Below are 27,536 nucleotides of genomic sequence, written 5' to 3'. Positions count from 1 at the left end.
AATCAAATGGCTATGCTCCTTTTCAAACGATAATGAACTGTGACAGGAACAAGTCGCCCACAATTGTTTTCTATAGTGTAGTGGATTTAGCCAAACAAAAGTTGACCATTGTAAGCCAAGAAAAATAACTACAGCTTGAAGGGTCACTAGGATGCTTTAAGGTGTGTATGAGTGACACATAATATGTAAAGGCAAGGTTCATTGTCAGACTGACGAACTGCTACCTGAACAGGAATGTGTGAAAGAGGCCAGCGACAAGTTCTTAGCTTCAGGACGGGGCAGTAGAAGAAGGAACAAGCTAGAGCACCTTTACTGAAATATTCCTCTTTATTTACAAGCTCAGACAAAGACCTTGGTCGGACATATGCTATCAAACATACCATTGACACGCAGGATAGGAAACCAGTCAAACAACCACCGCGTCGATTCTCCCACACCATGCTGCTGAGAAAGTGGACATGGAAGTTGAGAGCATGTTGGAGAGAGGTATAATTTCACCTTCAACAAGTCCCTGATCATCAAGAGTTGTCCTGGCGGAGAAAAGTAACGGTACCATGAGGTTCTGCGTGGATTACAGGTTGCTTAATAAACTAACGGTCAAAGACGCATACCATTTACATAGGGTGGATGGTACGCTAGATCGGTTGTTTACTTAGCCGGCCGGGGTTCGATCCCCGGCATGGACGTGAAGGTTTCCTCTCACACTAAGACCCCTCGCGCGATTACATCCGGGCCATCGAGAGTGATTTATAAGTTGTATAACTTGTTTCTCAATCGATGTAAAATGAATAAAGTTTATATTAACTTCAGAGAACTTTCAATTGTCGTACGCTATTTTCAAGTAAGACCATAAAGGTAGTTCAGGAGAAAAAATCCTGACCAATTGGGTCTTTGATGTACAATTCGAATAACGGTTGACTGTGTTTCCTTGAACTTGGGCGTGGTAGTAACCCCTGAAGTGTCGAGGATGCATCTCCGTGGAATGGGGTCAAAATTTTACACATTTTATGCATGGGCGGACCCCTGAGGATCAGAGTAGCAGATTGCGGAAAAGGATATTAATTTGGCTACTATAATTATAGTTGGTATTCAAAATTGCACAAATGATAGAGCTGACACACGGGGTCGTGATCAAAAGGGATCAATGTGGCTAAAACAAAGTATGCATGGAAGTAGCCTGCCTATGAAGTTAAAATTCAAATTGAACAAATCGTTGTTTCAATACCTCCGGGAACCTGAGGTGCAGTGTGAGATAATTATACTAAACGACACAGTCCCACTGTTTATTTAACCAGAACCTGAGGTGCAGTGACAAATGTGGCAAGTTTGGGTATATTTCATGCGAATGATTTTGTCTCTGAAACTAAGTAATAGATGTCACTCATATTTGACTGGTAGCCTCTCTTTCCTATGTGATGGGTATGGTGACATATTCCTGCCACCACTTAATATTTAACGAGATAATTATCTCGCTAAATATTAAGTGGTGGCAGTAATATGCTACCACAAATGGGACAGAGTTTGTGAGATTATTATACTAAACGACACAGTCCCACTGTTTATTTAATATATTTCGGAGATTTTTTTCCGTCAGTGTCGTCAGTGCATTATTGGCCCATGGAAGCTTTAACCGTTGTTTTAACAGATAGTAAAATGCCTAGTTGTATAAACTCCGCGAACTGATTGGATGTTGGACTGATTTGAGAATTGAGTGAAAAGATAACTGACTACCAAGAGCAACTCCGACAACTACACGAGAACCTCGATAACATGCGTTTTAAGGCCAGTTCATACGGTGTATTTTTCCACATGTGGTCTAACCGTATGTGGTAAAACATGTCGTGTAGAATAGGTGTCTGCAGACAGATATGCAAAGCAGCACAAATATAATCTGTTGTATGTCGTACGGAAAAGCAGACGTAACCAATCAAAAGATACTCTGTAGAGGTTAATGACAACAGCATAAACTTCAGAGGTGTAGATTTGTACTTTAATTTGTACCTTATATAAATATGAATTACAACATCGTCAACATCAGAGGTGTATAAACGTACTTTTGTACCTTATATAAGTATGAATTACAACATCATCAACTTCAGAGGTGTATAAACGTACTTTTGTACCTTATATAAGTATGAATTACAACATCATCAACTTCAGAGGTGTATAAACGTACTTTTGTACCTTATATAAATATGAATTACACCATCGTCAACTTCAGAGGTGTATAAACGTACTTTTGTACCTTATATTAGTATGAATTACAACATCATCAACTTCTGAGGTGTATAAACGTACTTTTGTACCTTATATTGATATGAATTACAACATCGTCAACTTCAGAGGTGTATAAACGTACTTTTGTACCTTATATTAGTATGAATTACAACATCATCAACTTCAGAGGTGTATAAACGTACTTTTGTACCTTATATTGATATGAATTACAACATCGTCAACTTCAGAGGTGTATACATGTATATGAATTACAACATCGTCAACTTCAGAGGTGTATAAACGTACTTTTGTACCTTATATTATTATGAATTACAACATCATCAACTTCAGAGGTGTATATCCGTACTTTTGTACCTGATATTGATATGAATTACAACATCGTCAACTTCAGAGGTGTATAAACGTACTTTTGTACCTGATATTGATATGAATTACAACATCGTCAACTTCAGAGGTGTATATATGAATTACAACATCGTCAACTTCAGAGGTGTATAAACGTACTTTTGTACCTTATATTAGTATGAATTACAACATCATCAACTTCAGAGGTGTATAAACGTACTTTTGTACCTTATATTAATATGAATTACAACATCATCAACTTCAGAGGTGTATATATACGTTCTTTGTACCTTAAATGAATAGTGTGTATTTTCCATTTTGTTTAAGACTCATTATTTACATCATGATGTTGTAATACAGTATACATGCATATATAATTGCTTCTTGTACAATTTACTTTATTTTATTTTAAAAATACTGAATTGAATAGATCGAAACTTTCATCTCAAGACATTATTATTCCAAAAATCAGACATCTGTAAAAAAAAACCTCTAGAAATGTTTGATTAGATTTATGTTCGCGTGTATATTTCTATTGATTTTAAGTTTGTTTACCATACTCTTTTTCAGTCTATATTAAGATTAATTAAAACTCTCCTCGTCTCCTTGATGACTTACGTTTAGTGTATTAATATCGGGACATGTCGTTGGCGGTTAGAACTTACATATACAAACACTGATAACGCATTTTTTTGAGTATTTTTATAAACAAACAACTAAATTATGAAATAAATTAAAAGATTTTCCTTATTTACGAACTGTAATTTTCGATGAAAATAAAGGAACAAACACATTTTACAATTTCCTATTCACAGAACATTTACTTGTAGTATTAAAATTGAGCCAAAGGCCATTTCTACGCTCATTGTTCACCTCTACTGTAGATTGCCAATAACAACTCAATATAAAGTTCTCCTTAAACTTCCACATCGCCTATTGAATGGACAGGCAGATCTTTTAGATCATCAAACTCCTTTTACTTAGGTTATCTTATCCCTAACCCCAAATCCAAGCCGACAGAACTCTTTTCCTTGTGAGCTATGTCTTCTTTGATAATATTTCCTTTAAACTTTCCGCTAAGGCTGCAAATGCCTGGAAGTAGATATTGGTATGTAGTAATTAATGAAGTTATAACACAGAAGGCGAACTCCACTGTATAAATACCGGATGTTGCGACCGCCGAAGCGAGAGATTCATTTGGATAACACAGTATGCATGTGATCAAGGTCAAGTTTTCGATACTTTCGTAAGATTGCGAAGGTTGTCGCAACATATATAATATATATATTCATTAACCTTTGATACTAACTTGTACTTCTTCGGAAATAATACCTACATGTATAATTTCCTGATAATAGATCGAATCAGAGCCAGTGGTACTCTCTGTGGCCGATAGTCTCGCAAATTGTTTGAATAATTAACTCGTAGATCACCTTTCACTTACAGTTTACGGATTTTTCCTCCTCCTGATTATGCTTTAATTCAAAGTACTTCTCATAGAAAGCATTCGAATTTTAGAAAACAAATTAAATATCGATTATAAACAGCACCCTTGGACACGGTACTGTATGGCTTGTAGCGAGAAGACTGTATGTTCATAGCGATTTTGGTATTATATGACTGTATGCATTGTTGGATTAACCATTTTGTCTGCTAGTGAATTAAAACCCTTTTTCACACAGATGGATAACTTGGTTAATGGAGTTATTACCCAGAGAGTTGCGAAGATTTTGATGACATCATTAAAAATTGCATTCAAGAGCACTGTTCATTTGTAAAAATTACATCTTTAGGAAGAGCAGTAAAAACAATTTTCAAATAATTCCAAAGGAAATAAGCCTTCAGGCAAAGAATAGAGTCTCGTATGATGGAAACTGTGGTGTTCATGTACACATACTTGATACGGCATCCCTAAAACCTCAATCTACCAATGCATTTTTCACTGTAAACAGACATTATCTGAATATTGACCAATCAGAAGCCAGAGAACTTGAAAAGGGAATTCCCAACAACACCATCTCCATTGACTTGGTATTTTGAAATCATTAGAAGTAGTGTAGTGGATAAAGCAATTTATCTGTAATCCCTTGATCGGGTGTTCGATGCGCGCAAAGAGATAATTTTCTTTTCTTTTTTTTATCAATGAAAACTGAAACGTTACAGTAAAAAAACCTAATAATTTAGATATAACTTCTATATTAATACGGTATATTAAAATAACAAAATAGTTTCAATTTTTTTAAGAAAGTTTCAACATCAAAGTACATGTACACCTTGATTATGTTTCTTCTCCCAGAACGCCATGAAAGCTTTATTCTGATTGGTCGGACTTTTCGAACTGAAGAGACTTTCTTCGGAAAAACGACGCTGATCGTATCAAGTAACCCACGGTTTTAGACATTAGGAAGAAGGCTAGTTAGGAATAAATAAAAAGAAAATATCCTTAATTTAGTCGTCTTTTACGATTATGCAATAGGGGCTGCAAGGACAATTCTACCACCCTACATGCAGGTCCAGGACTTGGGGACCGACGATGCCTAATAAATGTTGACTTTCATCTTCAGTTATTATTAATATGTTCAGTCGCAGAAAGGCATTATTCTATGAATGTGTATACAGTATAACTCTAAAATTTGATCCTTTGATAATATTGGATTGTAAATAACCAGATTTTACTGACGGTTCCATTTTAAAATAAAACTGATGCTCATGGTAATATTGGAAATAACATATTGTCTTATTTAATGTACCCTTTTAAATTAGTATCTCGTTTAGGTCTTTTTAGGCTGGAAATTTTAATTCATTTTATATGTACATATGTTATGTAATGTAGCATTTAGTTTTAAATGTGTCAGATTATGATAACATATATCTTACGTACTATACGCACCACCCTGGCATTGCAATTCATCCACAGTTATAAGTTATTATCATGTACATGTAGAGACTTCGAATTACATACAAGCTAGAATTGAAATGATGAAAATATGGCTAAATACACATTATGTAGTACCTTGAGACATATCTTACATCAATAATTATTGATAACGTCGTAAAGACTAGATATGTTCCCATATCTACGTTTGTTGTTATTTTGTATTCGTTATACGTGTGATTAAAGAATTAAAATGTAGTTGAATTAATTGCATAGTGTCATTAAATAAATGTGTCTTGATATAATGACCACAGCACTGGTATATGTATCTAATACGATGAAAACAAACAGCAAATCGCTAGGAATCGACAGTATAATCACAACGAACCATACAGTCAATTCCGTCATGACCAGCTACAAGCCATACAGTAGCCCCCGAATAAAAGACATGATTGTGGACATTCTAAATAATATTTTGTTTCACATATATTGTTAGGTTATCTCTCCATACATAATTTGTTCATCATATATTATGAATCATTCAATAATTCGTCCAATTTGTTATAAGAATTACAGAAATTAGGTCGGTTCGAATGCTGGTGTTGTTGATTAATTGTTGATTATGAAGTGGTTATCATTATATATATACAATTATACCGATTGCAAAAATTAAATAAATAATCGCTGGATGTATTTTGATATATAACACGATATATAAAGTCCCTAGAATGATTAAAACACGCATTGAATATCAGTACCCGCTGATCTGGTTATTTTTATTCTTTCGCTTCGGTGGTCGCAATGTCCGGTATTTATACAGTGGAGTTCGCCTACTATGTATACGAGTTACTAATATTTGGAAGATATTGACAGATTGTTGGATCTCTTTCTCTCCGTCTAAATCGATACATATAGCAATTTAATTCAATTGCACAAATAGATAACGTAATACATCATTAACCACTCTTTATTTATGCATTAAAGTGTGTTTAGTAAGTACATGTAAAAATGACAATGAATGAGTATCAATTATGAGCTTAGTCTTCAAGTAACTTACTGTAAACAATTTATTTTTGCGTTCGATTAAAATTATGCGGTCGATTTGAGAAAACAAATACAAAAAGTAATCGTTGCGACAAAGTATTATCACGGATAAAGAAGAACGTTATGACTGATAAATCACCATGAAAAAGTCGACATGCTTAAATACTCGCAACGATAGTAAGTTGGTTTGCTGTGAATGAAAATAAGCTTACTTTATCCATCTGTTCAGGAGTGACCAGAGAATAAGACGCCCGGATATATTGACAGGGGGCGCTGCGATCTGCAAAGAAAGCACTTCCGCCCACAAAGAGAGCATCCCTATGATAAGTATTTTCCAGCAACTCTTTCGTGTCTGTGATAGAGGGGATTTTTATCCAAAAAAACATTCCTCCGCTTGGCTTAGACCATTCAGCAAGATCTTAATTGGAAAAGAATCAAAACGACATGTAAAGTTCAACAAAATTGATGAAATATTTGATATTGCTGAAATGTCTAAAATTCTTGTATAGATAACAAATAATATCATGAATTTCTGTACAAGAAGGTTTGCTTTATTATCCGGTAATAGCGTAAAATATAATCGCAAAACTCGTACTTTAAACGGTGGTGAGTTTGACACAAGAAAACAATAATGAGAAATATACCACTTTCACCACCCTCGATACTCCTTAACCTATTTTTTCCTTTCCCTTTCGTTTTGAGACTGTGACCTTAACCTATTTTTTCCTTTCCCTTTCGTTTTGAGACTGTGACTTTGCTATCAAAAACTGTGGCTATAAGTCTACACTGTAACTAGTGAGTAATCAAATAACGTTTAACCAAGATTCCCTCACCTGTTAAATGTTTCTCCAGATACATATTGCACAATTCACTCTTTTTAAGATATAAATTACTGATCTCCTTAGCCTGAGCGAGGAACTTATCATGGCCCCATTTCTTAAGAAGAGCAAGGACGAGCATCTGAAATAATATACCGTGGAATGTTACAAATGGGAACTTTATAATATATGAATTATTGTTATAAAACAATTGTCAAACGACTAGAATATTATCTGTGAACATACCTATCTTTATCTACAACCATGCTTTATTATAATTGGAATTTTGATATTGTCTCAATGTGAATATTTACAGTTTGCACTGACATGGACTCAATATTGTTACGGGAATAGTCGATGGCGTAGCAACGTGGGGTCATGACCCCACTTTTAGTGGGAACATATGAATGACTCGAATCCAATCAACTGTTCAATCGAATTCGTTGACGATGACGGGAGAGAAAAAAATATGGGTATTCTAATAAAAAAATATGCAACTGCCGCGAGAATAAATTACATGTATATTCCTTTACGTGAAAAACTGTAAATTTAAGGATAATATATTAATTTTGTTGAGATTATGAGGGTATAATGATAATGGAGCCCGTGTAAATTTTATGCAACCCCGGCGAAATTTTATGTAACCCGGCGTCGCCGGGACTACATAATTTACACATGCTCCATTATCATTATACCCTCATAACCTCAACAAAATAAAAGTATATTCCTTAGATAAATTTTATTATTAATATAACGACATGCAGACATACAGACATCCCCGCATCCATCTCTCTCTCTGTGATTAGACAAGACAGGGTATCTTAATTCGTTGGGATAAGATTATTAAGCCATCAAATACATGACAAGACTTTCCTGTCTCACCCAAAAGGTAATGAACAGTTCTATTAATCTTTTTATAGGCTTTGTTGTAATTACTGCCAGTGGTTGACTAACACAAAGCAACAAAAGGAATTTACATTGTTACAACAGTTGTATTGGTGCTGGATGTTTGTACGTTATAACTATTTCAATACCAGTACTTTCAAATTGTTTCAGAAATAAGAAAAGGCGAAGAAATCCCGTAACATACCTGCGAGATACCGCTAACGTGAATTGTAGAGTACATGATTTCATACGTGATTTTCTGTAACAGAGGCTGTGGTCCAGTCAAAAATCCAACACGTACCCTGAAAACCGATACATTTGTCAAAAGACGATTTAAAAAAATACTGTTGATATACAACCTTAATTATCAATTAATTTTCGCTTGTAATGCACCAATAAAACACTTTGGCGATTTCCATTATTTCAACATAACTATTAATTGAAGGTAAATATATATATATATATATATATATATATATACTGTGTCTGGAGGGCAAAGCTTATCACATGGTATATGATATAATATACTTTACCCTGGTGAAATGATTTTCGACAAAGTGTCAAATCTCATCACCCTCCCATCTACATCCAGCGAGAGGAAACTTGGAGTTAATGGCTAAATGAAATAAACAAAGGATTAATTATGTTTCTACAAAATCCTCATCAACTGCATACATTTGTATATTCATCAAAACTAATGTCTGCTACCCTCATTTTCGAATATCGGGAGACATATTGCTATGATCGCGAAAATTCGATCAGCAAGATATTGAGACATTTTTGAGTCATAAACACCATAAAAATCTGATCGCGAAAAAAACACACAAAAATATATTCTTTCTTGTTCTAAGAGAAAACTTGCTTTAGCGACCACCTCTGTATAAAAACACCTGCTAATCAATACGACTATCTTATGGTTCCAAATATTATAGGAAACCTTAAAATTCGAAACTTGTATACGTTCACAGTTATTTAATTTTACAGGTTAAGCTTAAATTAAATTGAACAATCAAAATCATTTTAGACAAAAGTCTTCAAAACTAGAACTCTGACATGTTAAAAAATAAATCCGTTAATGAAATTTATTTAGTAGAGAAATTACCGTAAAACCGATTATGTACGTGGATAACATTGTCGCGATTTGAACAACAGTCAATCCTGACTACCCAAGGGACAAAGGAAAAGTGTTCTCCGAAGCCGACTGATATTCATACAGGTGAAATTGTGTTGTAAAGGACCATTTAGGATCATAAAAAGTGGTCTTAAAATTTAAGGTTACCTGCAACATTTTACCTCTATGAAATGTATGCAAAATTCTGATTTTAAAGTTTCCTGTAATATCTTGCTTCAGTAAACTGTAAGTAAGATTATGATACCTGTAATATTTTACCACTGTTAACTGTATGTAAGATTCTGATTTTAAGGATACCTGTAATATTTGACCTCTGTGAACTGGTTGTAAGATTCTGATTTATGGATACTTATATTATTTTACCTCTGTGTACTGAATATAAGATTCAGATTTTAAGGTTTCCTGTAATATTGTACCTCTGTGAACTTTATGTAAGTTTACGATTTTAAGGTTTCCTGTAATATTGTACCTCTGTGAACTTAATGTAAGTTTACGATTTTAAGGTTTCCTGTAATATTGTACCTCTGTGAACTTTATGTAAGTTTACGATTTTAAGGTTTCCTGTAATATTGTACCTCTGTGAACTTTATGTAAGATTCCGATTTTAAGGTTTTCTGTAATATTGTACCTCTGTGAACTTTATGTAAGATTCCGATTTTAAGGTTTTCTGTAATATTGTACCTCTGTGAACTTTATGTAAGATTCCGATTTTAAGGTTTTCTGTAACATTTTACCTCTGTGAACTGTAAGTAATAGTATGGATCATCCTCTATTATCATCAGGTCGTACTCCTGGGCCAGTTTGTAAATTTCTTGTTTCCGCTGCAGGGTCAAACCGGATCCAGTTGGGTTCCCACCAGTTGGGACACAGTACAGTAATTTAGGGATATCACTATTGGGGTCCTTGGCATCTTCAGGGCTCCATCGGGACAGGGCGCGACGTAGATTTTCCGGATTCATACCATCGGCGTCCGCTTCAACAGGGATCAAATTACAACCCAGTGGTGTTAACTAAACACAAATCGACGGTTATGATTTAGTGCTATGATTGATAGAATGTATCCCCTTTTAGTTTAATCGTATTTTATTGCAAACAAATTTACAAAGGGATCGGGCACAATTTATTACAACTTATTAAAGCCCTCTCTCAAAATATATCCCTGTCTTGGTGATGTGACAACCAATGATAAGCCGAGGGTAATCTGTACATGTTTAACTCAGGGTTTGCCGAGGGTTAGACATTTGTGTATTTTCCCCGCATATTGAAATTCGTTGGCACACCCCAAGGTAGGAAGTAATCAATTTTATTATACACATACGGTATATAGAGAAAGACTAGATACTAGTATCAAAACATCCGCATCCATGTTCATTTTATTTACAAAAATAATGAAACTATCGATAATTATTCATCATTTGTTTTGATTATCTTTCCGGTTCTGTTATATTCTAGGGTGAAATCTCTTCAGGCACCGAAAACCGATGACAAATCAGTAAAAAGTAGGAGAACAGAAGATCGTACATGGCAATCAAAAGTACATGTACTATACCAGGACTTAAATCATGCGGGCTTTCATTTTATAAAATGGACCCATTACCCATGCATTACATCTGATATCGTTAGCTGAGAAAGACAAAACAAAGGACTGTTTGAGGTTTGAACTTACAATTGTGCATGGAACAGGATATGCTGGGTTTTCGATCAGTATGTTATCTCCTCGGGAAACCATGGCATTAAAAGTCTGAAAATACAACAAACATTTAAACATTGATATACTAAATATATGGGTATTTGCTGGCTAATTGAACCTTGCAAAAGATCTATGGTTCATTATCATGTTTTGTCTTGACATAAGAAATATTTAAATGGTTATGCATATACCAGGTATCCATATTCCGGACAAACAAGCTAGGATTGGAATCGCAAATGACTTTTGACATGTACATCGTAAAAGAAATTAAATCTGTTTAAAGGTAGAAGGTATCGCAGGTATCACCAAACTCTCTGTTGAGCAAAAAAATATTCTAGAAGGCGAAATTAATTATGATGAATGTCTTAAATCACTAAAAAATATGAATAATAATAAGTCACCAGGTTTTGATGGGTATACTGTCGAATTGTATAATTTTTTTCTGGTCTGATATTTATAATTTTTTGACCAATTCTTTTAATCAAGCACACGAACTTGGTATGCTCTCAATTACTCAACGTCATGGTATGATAACTTGTATCCCGAAAGAAGGTGAGTCAAAATTATATGCTAAAAATTGGAGACCCGTTACTCTTTTAAATGTACACTATAAAATTGCATCATCAATTATTTCTAATATATTTAAAATAGTGTTAAATAGTATCATTAGTGAAACTCAAAAGGGGATTTTAAAAGGTAGATATATTGGTGAGTACAATAGAATAGTTAATGATTTGATATTTAAAACAGACAAAGAGAATATAACAGGTTTACTTTCACTGATTGATTTTGAAAAAGCTTTCGATTCTTTAGAATTTTTTTTTTTTTTTTTGAAAAATCTCCTTTTATGGATTTGGTCCATCTTTTTTAAATGTGATAAAAACTTTTTATAATGATAGTTCCAGTTGTGTGACAAATAATGGTCTTTGTTATGATTTTTTTAATTTCTCGTGGAGTTAGGCAGGGTGACCCCATTAGTCCATATATTTTTATTCTTTGTGTTGAAATTTTAAGTGCAACAATTAAGTTCAATCCTGATATACAATGTATCAAAATAAATCACTATGAATATACAATTAATAAATTTGCTGATGATACTTCCTTCATATTATCAGACGATCCATACTCTATGAATATTGTTCTTTGATATTTTCACGGGATTTTGGCCATATATCAGGTCTTAATTAAGATAAATATTGGAAAAAAACAGGCATTATGGATTTGGGTAAAAAGAGTGGTGAGGAAATACTTCCAGAAAGAAATTTAAGATGGAATCATCAAGGGAAATTTAAATTGCTTTGCATTTCATACAATTTTAAATAAGAAAATATAATTTATGATAATTTTATTCAAAAAATTATATTATGTTAAAAAACATCTAAATGACTGTTCCTTTAGAAATCTTACATACATTGGTAAAGTAACTGTAATACAAAAATCTAGCTCTACCCATTTTTGATCCAATCGATGACAGTTTTACCTGATCCACCTCCCCAAATTGTGCAAGCGTTCCAAAATGTTTTTTTTTAAATTTTATTTGGAACGATAAAATAGATAAAGTTAAACGAAAAGTAATGTATGGTGATTATGAAGAAGGTGGACTACGTGTTCCGCATATTTTAACTTTTTGTCATGCTTTGAAAATGTGTTGGATACAAAAAAACTAATAGACCCTTCAAATTGTCCTCCGTGGAAGTCACTTCTTTTTAGATGATATTGAAGTATATGAAGGGGATAAGGTCTTAAGACCAAAAAAAAAGGAATTTTGGTAATAAGTAGATCTTTAAATACTTTTTGGAAAGAAATATTTGCTGAGCTAAGTGGAGAGGAACTCCCCATAACCCCAGATTCGGTTGCCTCACAACCATTATGGTTGATTAATTTCTTAAGATTGATAACAAATTTTTTATCTACAAACATTGGTGTGATTGTTTTAATCATTAATGATTTTATAGAAAACAATGTACTTTTAAGGTTTTGTGATTAATATAACTTGACAATTATTTTTTTTTAATTTTTATCGTGTACTGAATCAAATTCAAAGGCAATGGAAGAGTATATTGCTTAAACAGGAAAAATGACTTAATTAATTTGAAACCAAAAAATATTCGATATCTTAAGAAATATTATAAGATTACAAAATATTTTTTAAAACTTATGTTAAATCTTATAATTGAATATCCGCGGAAAAGTCAAAATTTGTGGCAGGAGATTTTGCATATCAACATCTCAAGAGAGGTTTGGAATCAGTTTTATCATAACTTATAATGTCACAGACGATATGAAACTTCAAAACTTTCAATTTAAATTTCTCCATCAAATAGTATATACCAATTCCAAATTAATGCAATGTAAAATGAAAGAAACAGAAAGATGTTCTTTTTGCAAAGATGATCGAGAAACACTCATGCACCTCTTTTGGGAATGTTGCCATGTACAATCTCTCTGGACTTCCTTATTGAATTTATTGAAAACAAACTTATGAAATTGAGCTGTGCAGAGACCAAACGATAATGGGTTTTTGGTATTGTAGACAATGTTTTTAGCTATTAATTGAATTTTTTATATTATTGTTGAAATAATATAAATACTATTGTGAACTAAACTAAAAAAAAACTCCTTCTATTGGAGAATGGAAAGCTTATACTTTATTAAAAAAAAATGAAAATTTTGATTTAATTTCATATTCATAGAGGAAAAAAAACCCAAATTAAATCAAAATTGGATTTTTTGTGGCCATATTTTTGGAGATTAGTGAAAGAAAAAATACTAATTATGTATGCTGTTTTGCTTCTTACTGTGTTTTGTAACATGGAGAATGAATGCAACAACAAGAAAGCTGAATTTAAAAAAAGAGGTTTCACGCAACAGTTATACTCCCTGAGGCATGTAAGAAGTGCTAATTACCAAAATTAAAGGTATTGATAATGGTTTGTCCTAAAGCTGAAACTGATCTATTAAACTTTCTAAAGTAGCCAAGCCATAATTATACAGTAGGGTATAAATTTTTATAGCGAAGAATTAGTATTTACTGTTAATTTTGTGCTGTATATACTTTTAATTTAGCAGCATTTACCTTTAATAAACAGCATTTATCTTTAATAAACAGCATTTATCTTTAATAAACTACATTATCTTTAACAAAACATTTTTCATTAATAAGATAGCAAGTATCTTTAATGAAAAGCTTTTATCTTCAGCGTTATTTATTTTTTGCGTCAATAACAGTTCACGAATCAAATACTACGCCTATTTTGCAACGGTCTTACTTAATGAAATATAATTTTCAGGTCATGTTGGACCGTTGCATGAAAAAAATATGACTAGCTAGGTGGGTTTCACTGCTATGAGATATTTTCGACAGCATGCTGATATTGGGTACCCAAGATTTCGCACGATTACCACAGTCTTCAAAAAGTACCTAGACGATTACTTCACACAGGGGATACGTTATTACATCACCTGTTGATGGAACTTTTATTTATATCAGCAATATTTACCTTAAACAAACATCCTGACTCGCCGTTCAATATTTACCTTAAACAAAGCATCCTAATGCCTTTTCAACATTACCTTAAAAACAAGCTGACTTGCCGTTCAATATCTACCTTATACAAAGAATCCTGCTGCCGTTCAAAATTTACCTGAAACAAATCATCCTGTCCTGCTGTTCAATACTTACCTAAAACAAAGCATCCTGACAGCCGTTCAAATATTTAACTTATAATAAGCATAACATCCTTACTGCCGTTGAATATTTACCTTAAACAAAGCATCCTGACTGCCGTTCAACATTACCTTAAAAACAAGCTGACTGCCGTTTAATATCTACCTTCTTTTAGATGATATTGAAGCATATGAAGAAGGGGATAAGGTCTTAAGACCAAAAAAAAAGGAATTTTGGTAATAAGTAGATCTTTAAATACTTTTTGGAAAGAAATATTTGCTGAGCTAAGTGGAAAGGAACTCCCCATAACCCCAGAATCGGTTGCCTCACAACCATTATGGTTGATTAATTTCTTAAGATTGATAACAAAACTTTTATCTACAAACGTTGGTGTGATTTTTTATCATTAATGATTTTAAAGAAAAAATGTGCTTTTAAGGTTTTGTGATTAATATAACTTGACAATTTTTTTTTAAATTTTTATCGTGTACTGAATCAAATTCAAAGGCAATGGAAGAGTATATTGCTTAAACAGGAAAATGACTTAATTAACTGGCTGAAACCAAAAAATATTCGATATTCCTTAAGAAATATTTATAAGATTACAAATTATTTTTTAAAACATTAAATGTTAAAGTCTTATAATTGAATATCCGCTGAAAAGTCAAAATTTGTGGGCAGGAGATTTTGCATATCATCATCTCAAGAGAGGGTTTGGAATAAGTTTCATCATAACTAATAAATGTCACAGACGATATAAAACTTCAAAACTTTCAATTTTTAATTTCTCCTATCACATAGTATATATACCAATTCAAATTAATGAGCAATTACAATGAAAGATTTACAGAAAAGATGTTCTTTTTAGCAAACGATGATCTGAGAAACACTCATGGACTCCTCTCTTATGGAATGTTGCCATGTACAATGCTCTTCTCTGGACTATCCTTAATTGAATTTATTGAAAACAAACACAATTATGAAATTGGAGCTGTGCAGCGAAGACCAACACGATAATGGGTTTTTGGTATTGTATGACAATGTTTTTTAGCTATTAATTGAAATTTTTGATATTATTGTTGAAATAATAAAAATACTATTGTGAACTAAACTAAAAAAAACTCCTTCTATTGGAGAATGGAAAGCTTATACTTTATTAAAAAAAAAATGAAAATTTTGATTTAATTTACATATTCATGGAGGAGAAAAAAAACCCAAATTAAATCAAAATTGGATTTTTGTAGCCATATTTTTGGAGAGATAAGTGAAAGAAAAAATACTAATTATGTATGCTGTTTTTGCTTCTTACTTGTTTTGTAAACATGGGAGAATGAATGCAACAACAAGAAAGCTGAATTTTAAAAAAAGAGGTTTCACGCAACAGTTATACTCCCTGAGGCTGTGTAAGAAGTGCTAATTACCAAAATTAAAGGTATTGATAATGGTTTGTCTAAAGCTGAAACTGATCTATTAAACTTTCTAAAGTAGCCAAGCCATAATTATACAGTAATATAAATTTTATAGCGAAGAATTAGTATTAACTGATTAATTTGCCGTATATACTTTAATTTAGCAACATTTATCTTTAATAAACAGCATTTAACTTTAAATAAACAGCATTTATCTTTAATAAACAGCCTTTATCTTTAATAAACAGCCTTATTTTTAATAAACAGCCTTTATCTTTAATACAACAGCCTTTATCTTGAATAAACAGCCTTTATCCTTTAATAAACAGCCTTTATCTTTAATAAACAGCATCTATCTTAATAATAACAGCATTTATCTTTAATAAACAGCCTTTATCTTTAATAAACAAACAGCCTTTATCTTTAATAAACAGCATTTATCTTTAATAAACAGCCTTTAATCTTTAATAAACAGCATTTATCTTAATTAACAGCATTTATCTTTAATAAACAGCCTTTATCTTTAATAAACAGCCTTTATCTTTAATAAAACAGCCTTTATCTTTAATAACACCCTTTATCTTTAATAAACAGCATTTAAACAGCATCTTTATCTTTACAAAATAAACATTTTTCATTAATAGATAGCATGTATCTTTAATGAAAAGCTTTTATTTTGAGCGTTATTTATTGTTTGCGTCAATAACAGTTCACGAATTAAATACTACGCTTATTTTGCAACGGTCTTACTTAATGAAATATAATTTTCAGGTCATGTTGGACCGTTGCATGAAAAAAATATGACTAGCTAGGTGGGTTTCACTGCTATGAGATATTTTCGACAGCATGCTGATATTGGGTACCCACGATTTCGCAAACATACCACAGTCTTCAAAAGTACCTAGACGCTTACTTCACACAGTGGATACGTTATTACATCACCTGTTGATGGAACTTTATTTATATCAGCAATATTTACCTTAAACAAAACATCCTGACAGCCGTTCAATATTTACCTTAAACAAAGTATCCTGATGCCGTTCAATATTACCTTAAAAAACAACCTGACTGCCATTCAATATCTACCTTAAACAAAGAATCCTACTGCCGTTCAAAATTTACCTGAAACAAATCATCCTGTCTGCTGTTCAATACTTACCTAAAACAAAGCATCCTGACAGCCGTTCAATATTTAACTTAAAATAAAGCATAACATCCTTACTGCCGTTGAATATTTACCTTAAACAAAGCATCCTGACTGCCGTTCAACATTACCTTAAAACAAGCTGACTGCCGTTTAATATCTACCTTATACAAAGAATCCTGCTGCCGTTCAAAATTTACCTGAAACAAATCATCCTGACTGCCGTTGAATATTTACCTTAAACAAAGCATCCTGACAGCCGTTCAATATTTACTTTAAAAAGCATCCTGACTGCCGTTCAATATTTACCTTAAACAAAGCATCCTGACAGCCGTTCAATATTTACCTTAAACAAAGCATCCTGACAGCCGTTTCAATATTTACCTTAAACAAAGCATCCTGACAGCCGTTCAATATTTACATTAAACAAAGCATCCTGACTGCCGTTCAACATTACCTTAAAAACAACCTGACTGCCGTTTAATATCTACCGTAAACAAAGAATCCTCCTGCCGTTCAAAACTTACCTTAAACAAAGCATTCTGACAGCCATTCAATATTTACCTAAAGCAAAGCATCCTGACTGCCGGTCAATATTTACCTTAAATAAAGCATATTGACTGCTGATTGATATTTGCCTTAAAAAAACATCCTGACTGCCGTTCAATATTTACCTTAAACAAAGTATCCTGATGCCGTTCAATATTACCTTAAAAAACAACCTGACTGCCATTCAATATCTACCTTAAACAAAGAATCCTACTGCCGTTCAATTTTTACCTGAAACAAAGCATCCTGACTGTCGTTCAATATTTACCTTAAACAAAGCATCCTGACTGTCGTTCAATATTTACCTTAAGGAAAGTATCCTTACTGCCGTTCAATATTTACATTAAACAAAGCATCCTGACTGCCGTTCAACATTACCTTAAAAACAACCTGACTGCCGTTTAATATCTACCGTAAACAAAGAATCCTCCTGCCGTTCAAAACTTACCTTAAACAAAGCATTCTGACTGCCGTTTAATATCTACCGTAAACAAAGAATCCTCCTGCCGTTCAAAACTTACCTTAAACAAAGCATTCTGACAGCCATTCAATATTTACCTAAAGCAAAGCATCCTTACTGCCGTTCAATATTAACTTTAATAAAGCATATTGACTGCCGATTAAAATTTGCCTTAAAAAGAATCCTGTCTGCCGTTCAATATTTACTTTACACAAAGCATAATGACTGCCTATCAATATTTGCCGTAAATAAAGAATACTGACTGCCGTTTAACGATTTTGATTTTACTTTGAATTTATTTTGGCCTTTTATTTCGGATTATTAATATACTAGCTTTATACCGTTTTTACCTAATTACATTTAATATTTACCTTAAACAAAGCATCCTGACTGCCGTTGATAACGATGACCTCAGTCCCACTAGGGTGAGTTGGGTTTGCCATTCCCGGGGGATTGTGTATCCTTTTTTGTAGTTCCTTGAACCATTGTCGGAGTGCTGGATAACTGTTTGCAGTAATAAAACCAAATACCAATTGAGTGTACATAACAAAGTTGAGAATACAGCTTATACAATCTTTTGTTGATAAGCGTCAGGATATTTTTCATCGAATGTATATAGATATATATATATATATATATATATATATATATGATAAACTTAAAGAAAAATCCTTACGGACGAAATCTATAAGAAATAAAGGATATGGGACCAAGAAGTAATTCCGTGTGGACAAAAAAATGTCACATTTTCAAGGCGATTGCCCTTTATCAAGACATACAAAACGAACACGATTACATAATAGGATACAAACAGTAAAACGGGACAATGAAAGAAGACAAATATGGGATGGAATCCCGTATCATCTGGAAAATCCTGTTGATATTATTTCCTTGACCCCTACATATATTGTAAGAATCTTACCCTTCGCTATGAGAATACTGCATAGATAACGCCATATCAGCTGGGTCGATGTGCAGTTCAGAGCCGTCTCTAAACAATAATATCGACACACAGAATGTAGGCAATGTAACGGCATTATTATGGGAATTATTTGTCAGTACGGAAACGGCGCCAAAAATTGTTAACTGGGAAAAATATACACTTATGTTATTTAAAAGGTAAACGGAAATTTTTGATGTGTTTCAAGTGAATTCTAAACTCATAACGTAAGTTAAAAACATACAAGTGAGATAAACACTAACGAAGTATCATCTTTCAAATATCTTTTTGTATTTAAATGTCCTCAATGAAACGTTTTCATATAAGTGCATTATTTATATTAAGTTTGATGTGTATATTCATGTGCTCAATGTAGGGGTGGGTGAGCGCGATGGAATGCAGGCAAAGAAAGAACTAAAATGGCGGTCTTTACCTTGGATACGATAGGGGAATTTCTCAATCTTTATTTGAAATTTTATTCATTTTTCAAAGAAAAAAAAATAATACGCACTACTAGTAAAACAAACGTTGTGTTATTAAAACTATTATTATTTATTAAAGAACTTTGGCTGTTGCATTTGGAATTACTTCTTTAATTATAGCGTCAACTGCCGAAACCTTAGATGTATCGACCGGTTGGTGAATAATGTTCATTTTCTTTCAGTCACTCTCTCCAAAAAGCACAAATTATTTGTTGCTATATATAGGAATAAAATGACAAATGACTAACACAATAAAGTATTTTCATACCTCAGTTTAACAGTTGCATCAATAAACGGAATAGCTGATGGATCTGGTAGACCTCCTCCCATGCTGATGACGTTTGGTCTCTTTATCATCATCAAGGCTGAAATATAAGCAATACATGTACGTTAAGACAATAAGTACTGATGTTTGAGGACAAACTTTTACAATTGTCGGGAAAGAAATAAACAACACTGTATAGTGAATGTATTCCTCGAAATAAATATCTAATTTATCAGATATATATCCAGCCTTCGGAAAGCATCCTTTTTGTTTTACAAATTTTGAAGTAATACCTCCATCAATATCTTTAAATTAAATCAGGTGACTAGCAGCAACATAAATCAGCGGTTTATAGCATCTGATACCCAGGAGCTTTAAATACATACCCATTTGTCTAAGCGGAGTAGGCGTCCTCGCGAGGCAGGCTTGGTTCTGGAATCTCTCATAGTTCATCTTGAAACAGACTTAAGCTAGTACATCTCAGATAAGTCAAAATTTTCTTGTATTAAACTTTTTTTCTCATATAGATTTTTGGAAAAAAGGAGTTCATACCATAAAAGAAAATGGAAGAAAAAACATATGTCCGTGTGCTCGTTTTTGAGCTTTTGTCACTCAAAGATATCTAGTTGACAAAATATTGGATTTTATGGGAATTTTGCCGTTTTGACCATATAAGATAGAAATTAAAGCCATAATTTCCTAATGAGGTGTTTGATATGTATGAATGCTTGTAGAATTCATTTTCTAGTAGTCTTCTTCAAAAATATACCAGTTTTGATCAATTAGACTAATATTTTTTCTCAGAATAACAATATATGCTACCCCTACCCCTTAATTTTGTGCTACAAAATGCACCATTTTCAGCCATTTTTGCCAAATTTAACCCTTTATAGAAAAAGTTCTGGTATTAAACTTTTGTTATTATTTTGCATATCAATAGGGAAACGGTTGTTCTTTCTAAATCAGGAAGAAAAATTGGGGGTCCGTGTGCTTACTTTTTTGCCCCGTTTGAATTTTTGTTATTTTTCAGTATTTTAGAGTAAAAAATAAAAGTGCCCAAATTACCATTAAATGTTAAAATAAAGTCACAAAAGTGTATCATTTCACATATTATTGCTCAATATTTTAATTACTACGAACCTAGTAACGATTTGCAGCAAAAATGAGCTACATGTAAATACAGCTAAAAATGCTGGCGCAGTGATGATTTAAGTAAAACTGTGGCTCTACTTGAAGCGAAAAAAGACACAATTTCAAAATGGCCGCCAAATGGGCCATTTCTTAAAATCCCCGTATTTAAAAATCTACTAAAAATAGAAATGTAATTTTTTGACAAAATTTGCATCTGGCAACTTGCTACAGATATTGATAAATTATATTTGAAAATCTCATAACTTCTTTGATCTATGTTGAAACGAGACTTCAACGGGACTGAAACCTCAGAAGAATACAACCTTAAGCTAGAATCCAGATATATAAATATGAAAATAACTGCGAATTAGTTCATTTTTTTATAAAAACGACCTTATAGATCACTGTACCGTATGTGTACATTATAGAGTTATCTCCCTTGTGGGTAGGTATCTCATAATGACGTCAATATTTTGCGATTGAAACTCACGTCGTTTTCTATGAAAAGTATGACGTTACGCTCACCAACAGAGGACGTCACAAAAATAACTATCCTTAAAGGCAGATAACTCTGATATGCATATACAGAATAGCAAATAAGAATGACTGCATGTTGTGTTTGTGGCAGTCGACACCAAAATGTCTTCTCAAATAATCATTGCTGTAGGAAATTAAATTTTGTACAGGTATATACTTGGATTTTTTAAATTTTTGCAACATTGGTACCTACCTCGACTAGTTGTTTAAAAGCTGGGTCATCAGTATCATCCACAGTAGCACACTGAGACCCTGTATACAGGTAACTTTAACTGGTCACAGATCTAAATCAAGATAAATTAATGCATGTGATGACAAAGTCAGACTATTCGCCACATTACTTTGCTTTATATTATAATAGATTCACCAATAGATAATATAATCACGATAACGTGCGACAGAATAGTGTTAACAAATTTCACTACTGAATTGTCGAAGTCAGAAGTAGGTTTAATGAGACAGAGTCATATTCACCTAGGTCAAATTTAGGTTGATAAATAGTACAGTGTTTTCCAAATGCGAACTAGATTAGTATTAGTTCGAATTATTCGGTCGTTTGTTATATAAGTCCAGATAAAAAGACATTAGAACGGCGGCATTATTCGGACTATATCTACAGTAAAACATTTTTATCTGGAATAGGATCTGCTTAAAAGTGCGACGAAAAAATACGCATTCGTCTCATCAGAGGTTGGTCATTAAAAGTAAAAATGAAGCTTATATCATAACATCGCTTAAACTAACAATCTGGCTTATGGAAATCTCCACATATGGTTATCACAATAGGTTCATTCCAGTCTAGCCAACTTTTTAAGTGAACATCATTCCAGTCTGGCCAACTTTCCTGTTTTCACACCTTGGTCAGACTTGGTCATACCTGAGTGACCATCAGGTAATTAATTATGTTCAAGTTAAAAGTAGTCACTTACCTATATTTATTTTAATATTTGATTCTACTGTTCACAATACTATATTTACATAATGTACTTATTTTTATCTTTTTACAACTTATTGGAATGAGGAAACAAACATAATGCATGTATATACATATACAGCAATAATGACGCGTCGCAAGATACTGGTGATACTTAATATTATAATATACCTTTCAGCGTAGCTAAACTACAAGTTTCTTCATCTTAATTGATACAAGATGGAACACTTTTCCTCTTTTTCTATTCGACTCTTTTACGACAGAAAAAAACCCACTGGATTTCTGGTATTCTGAGATTGAAATTGCTTTGATCAGTTTTGAAAATATACTTAATATGAAATTGTTTCATATCAAATGAAACGTTACCTATTCTTTGTAAATTCAATTAAAACTCTGGGTATACCATATGTATTGTGTGCATAAATGAGAAAAATAATGGAATGCACAACTTTCAAATGTTGAAATCGTAAAAAGTAATGTCTCAAAAATGGGTATGTGTATCAATCACATGTATAATGGACCTTTAATTTGACAATGTTCGCAGGACAACACCCTGATGGACTAAATAATTGAACAGTGATATTCTGATGGAAATGTTTGATATTCATGGGAGAATTGGCGAATGTTACTTTGGTAAATTTTATGGGGTGCTGAAATGAGTTCATCTTCAAACGAATTGACCGAACTGATTCTAATGAGCAGTTTCATATTCAATTTGTTTCAAAGGGGAACTCAATTCATCACCCCATGAAATCGACCAAAGCAAGATTCAATCCTTATATTTCAATTCAAATCGTATTTAATTGACAGATTAGAATATTTCTGTATAATGATTAATGTTTCTATCTATATCTCACTCAGACACACTAAATGTGTGACAAGAGGTCCAATGTATAATACTGTTGGTAACGGTTTTTGTTTAACTTCGTTCTTTAAATAGTTAATATGTGGTACACAAATTTTCTGATAAAAAATATTTTTTGATCAACATGATCCATTTGAATAGCATTTGTTCTATTTCATGAAGTAAATACTACAGTTTATGCATGTACAATTTATTTCATTACAAACCAACATAAACCAAAAGTGTATCATTCTTAATCAAATATCGACATCTAATGAATATCTACTAGGATATGGTTTTCCCTTTCCCTGGAATTTACCTGTGCTGTCAGTGTTGTGCTAGTAGAACCTGTGTTGTTTTAGTAAAACACCCCTATTCCACCCTGGCCAACCTTTTACCCTACCTGTTTCTCACCTAAAATCCCAAAAGTTGGCTAGACTGGAAGACAATTAGCTGTGTAGGAGAGATCACTGCGTAGAACGGTGGGATTACCTGTAGACCAAGAATATTAGCTAAAAGAACGTTTAAACATTTTTTTCTGACTCTACATATCTACACCTGAGATATCCATAGTGAGATATAAAGTTACAGTCAGTGGCCATACTACAGTATGCAAGTTATTTACTCTTTTTTACTGTAGATTCTTGGTAAATTTTAAATCCTTTTTCCAGAAATTAATAAGAAGCGTAAAAACTTTAAAGACCTAAAAGTTATTTACCCAGCGCGTCTTTTGAAATAATGAAATGTTCTTTCGTTGCAATATGTCTGAGTGGTGAGCGATTATATCCAAACAACGTTTGATGACGTTGCTATTGTAACGGCCAAGTGGTATGACCAAAACCACTATAATCCAGGTAGCGTATATGACCGTACATAGGTTAGGTATCAATCTGATTGATACCAAGTCCATAAAGGACTTCACTAATGGTCAAGGAATCTGTCAGTCAAGTCTGTCATTTGTCATGCTTCAGTCACTGTGAAATTCATCAGGAATCTTCTTCAGCACAGCATCAGCAGCAGTAATAAATATTCTGGAACCATTCAGTCTTATTGTCCTTGTCAATGTCTATATAATCCAGAGAGTTATCCACCCTTGGACCATTAGGGTTAACCATATTCTATTAACAAACTTTAGAATGGTATGAGATTTCACTATACTCATACACCATAATCACTGTCACCGAGACTGTGATTCCTAATCAAATACAACCAAGAGTGAAATAAAGTTAAATAATTTAATTATAGTAATATCTGATTTATTTACAAGTACATAAGTATGACCCTATCACTCTCTTTCATCTTCCATACCCTCACTACTGAACCTACTATGATATTTACAATGAAAATCTTTACAATAAATAAATAACTAATCCATATGTATTAGGAAAAAAAACCCTTAGAACCTTAAATCCAGCAATCACCAGCGGGTACTAGCAAAAATGGTGAAAAATACTAAAACCCATGAATAAAAATCTTATCCCTATAAGATCTCTATATAAATTCCCATTACTTTTCTCCAATATTTTACCTCTAACCCTTATATAATTACAGCTTCACATCCCCCATGATGATTCCCCATGAAAAAATCCTCCCAAAAAATGGCGATAAACGCTAAGTCCTAAACTAAGGAAAACTATGAAAAATTCCCATAAAATCTCCCTAAAATTCCCCACAAATAACATTTAGTAGACAACAAGTACATACAAGACGAGACAGCCGCATTGGGATCGAGGAAACACCTCTTACGTCCCTAGCGGAAAGGTTACACGGAGACATGTTACATAACGTACACCCACCTAGAGCTTCCGTAGTAGAAGTGACCCCCTACCCAGATCTAACGGTACTTTTGCTGGAGCGTTGCTGGAAAACCATAGTTACCGCGTGCGGATATTCCGCTGCTGGATTCTGTTGGAAAATGTTGTGCACAACAATGACAACATTTATAAAAGTAAGAGATACAAACCTATTACAATATACGAAATTAATTACCACTCAAATACACGCCATACGTACTTCTAAAACTCCATTACACACGTTCATACAAAAATAATAACTTTTATATTTACAATAACACTTGCGTACTACGTCACTTCCGTTCCCGCGCTTACATACACAGAAGACTCGCCATGCTGCTTGTACCCTGCTGTCACTCCGGTGCCTCTCACGCATACTATTGTGAATCTATAACTTAATACGGGTATAAACCATATATCAGCAAATGATTAATACGATCTTATCTTTATATCTAATCAAACAATCCCTAATTATCGTAAACTCTCTCACCTCACTCGTCCATTCTCACAGGGTCCACTCGTCACACTATTTTTTCTTTGTCTATAACAAAAATGGCGTCATCAAAAATGCATGTCTACAACAAAGATCGATTTCTTGATAAATATGACACGGACAATATTTTAGATAATTATATAGAATTTAAAACAAGTTCTTAGTCGCCATGGAATCATTTTACGATTGAATGCAAATTGACGTTAGGAATAACAATTAAAAATCTGTAAAATGACATGTAATAATACATATCAAAATTTCCACTTGCGTACCGTATTATGGCCAGTTACTGTATATAAAACGGTAGTGTTAAACAAAAACTTCGATTTAAAATCGAAAATGGCCGCATGTAATGTATTACTGGTTAAAATTATCGGTACATATGATATACATATCTACGGGCAAAGCATTCAAAATATATCTCTATAATAGCCTATGTACTAAGAGGCAGCATATTTTCATTGCCAAATACAAGATTTTACTTACCTCTCGATCTTTGTCTTTTCCGAATGACCAATGATCATAGAATGTGGTAACATATATCTGCACGTTGTTTAATGTTGATATGCAGGACAGTTGTTTCAGAGAAAGCGGTTTGAAGTGCTAATTATTCCATCTGTATCAGAGATGACGGTTTAAAGTAGTAATTATTCCGGTTCTGTATGAATATATTCACCATCAGGATATGATATCTAACGATTTAAGCACTCACACGATTCACGTGTCTCAACAATTTCAATTACTGATTCTGAAGTAGATAAATTATCAATTTTTATTCAAGGGAAACTTTTTAGATGCTGTGAAATGAAACCCAATTATAAATAGGTGAAATGTTCGTTTAAATTACATTTCCTGGTCGACTAGATAGAATCCTATATATATTTTTAGATAATCGATAAAGAAAATATGGAAATAAGATTTTAAGATTTAATGCAAATTTTACAACAAAGGATAATCGGAACCCGAATAGGACGTCACATAAGTTAAGAGTGAATCCATAACGATTATCTAAGTGTATCAAACATTTAGCTTACACTTTCACTGGCTAGATTGTTCCATATCTCCAGAAAAAGTGTTTCTGTTGTTGTTGTTTTGTTTGGGTTTTCTTCGCAATTATTTGTACAAAAAGATAAGAGAAAAAGCAAATTGCATTATACAATGTTCTTTTTATTTGCAAATGTTCTTTTTATCATTCATATTTTATTGATTTACAGTAGCAAACGGCATTACAAACAGAAAGAAAATGCATGGTATATCGTTTGACAATTTCCATAAGGTAAGTAAGTTGTGTCATTAAAGCTGACAAACACATGACAATACAAGCTTTAACACGTGTGATATCATACCTGTATATAAAAATGATATCATCATTATATAACATACATACAAGATAAGTATATTACCACTTTCAAAGACTGAATAGTACTTCACACAAAATAAGACATGACAATACAAGTTTATACATATGTAGTGTCAAAGATGTATTATCATATAAATAATAGTGGACATAAGTACAATATGTATTGTAAGTACTGTAGGCAGAGGTAAGTTTCTGAAAATAGGTTTGCTCTTTATATCTACCATGTTAATTCCAAAGATGCCCTGAGGTGGATGAAAAATTGGTCTCTACAATGAATTCCGTATAAAATACTGTTATTACCAGCCTTGATAAATAAGTTATACAATCAAGGGTGCGTAAAATTAGTGTGTCATTCAAAAGGTATTTCATTACAAGATATATTTAATGCATAAAAGACTTCTTTCCAAAAGGGATTGAATTTTTCAGAACACAGTTGAAAGTTATCATTGCCTGTTCCTGCTAGGCTTCAATGTGGTTTTTCCTTAAAAATAATTGACACCA

General features: G+C 32.8%; 1 protein-coding gene across 1 annotated transcript; it reads right to left on the bottom strand.

Moving 5' to 3' along the window:
• Positions 1-1,976: 1,976 nt before the first annotated feature.
• On the bottom strand, positions 1,977-26,303 carry LOC138325298 (kynurenine/alpha-aminoadipate aminotransferase, mitochondrial-like). Its single transcript, XM_069270854.1, has 13 exons — positions 26,162-26,303; positions 21,805-21,895; positions 20,330-20,413; positions 19,947-20,043; positions 19,179-19,247; positions 18,628-18,760; positions 11,004-11,078; positions 10,072-10,347; positions 8,739-8,821; positions 8,411-8,507; positions 7,336-7,462; positions 6,715-6,920; positions 1,977-3,675 (listed from the first exon to the last, which is right to left on the bottom strand). Exons 3-13 carry the CDS (start codon positions 20,394-20,396, stop codon positions 3,622-3,624), a joined length of 1,284 nt encoding a protein of 427 aa, XP_069126955.1. The 5' UTR covers positions 20,397-20,413; positions 21,805-21,895; positions 26,162-26,303; the 3' UTR covers positions 1,977-3,621.
• Between the last annotated feature and the right edge of the window lie 1,233 nt (positions 26,304-27,536).

This window comes from Argopecten irradians, chromosome 6 (assembly GCF_041381155.1).
Source record: "Argopecten irradians isolate NY chromosome 6, Ai_NY, whole genome shotgun sequence".
In the NCBI taxonomy this organism is placed as follows: domain Eukaryota; kingdom Metazoa; phylum Mollusca; class Bivalvia; order Pectinida; family Pectinidae; genus Argopecten; species Argopecten irradians.
The sequence above is the reverse complement of the archived record's forward strand: the minus strand, read 5'-3'. Positions and strand labels throughout refer to the sequence as shown.

Bases quoted from the DNA above. Each gene is read 5' to 3' on its own strand.
- LOC138325298 (XM_069270854.1), bottom strand. From the start codon at position 20,396: ATGAACTATGAGAGATTCCAGAACCAAGCCTGCCTCGCGAGGACGCCT. The intron at 19,248-19,946 runs GTATGAAAATAC...ATTATTGTTTAG, and splicing joins GATGCAACTGTTAAACTGAG to AGACGGCTCTGAACTGCACA. The intron at 8,508-8,738 runs GTAAAGTATATT...ATCGGTTTTCAG, and splicing joins TCGAAAATCATTTCACCAGG to GGTACGTGTTGGATTTTTGA.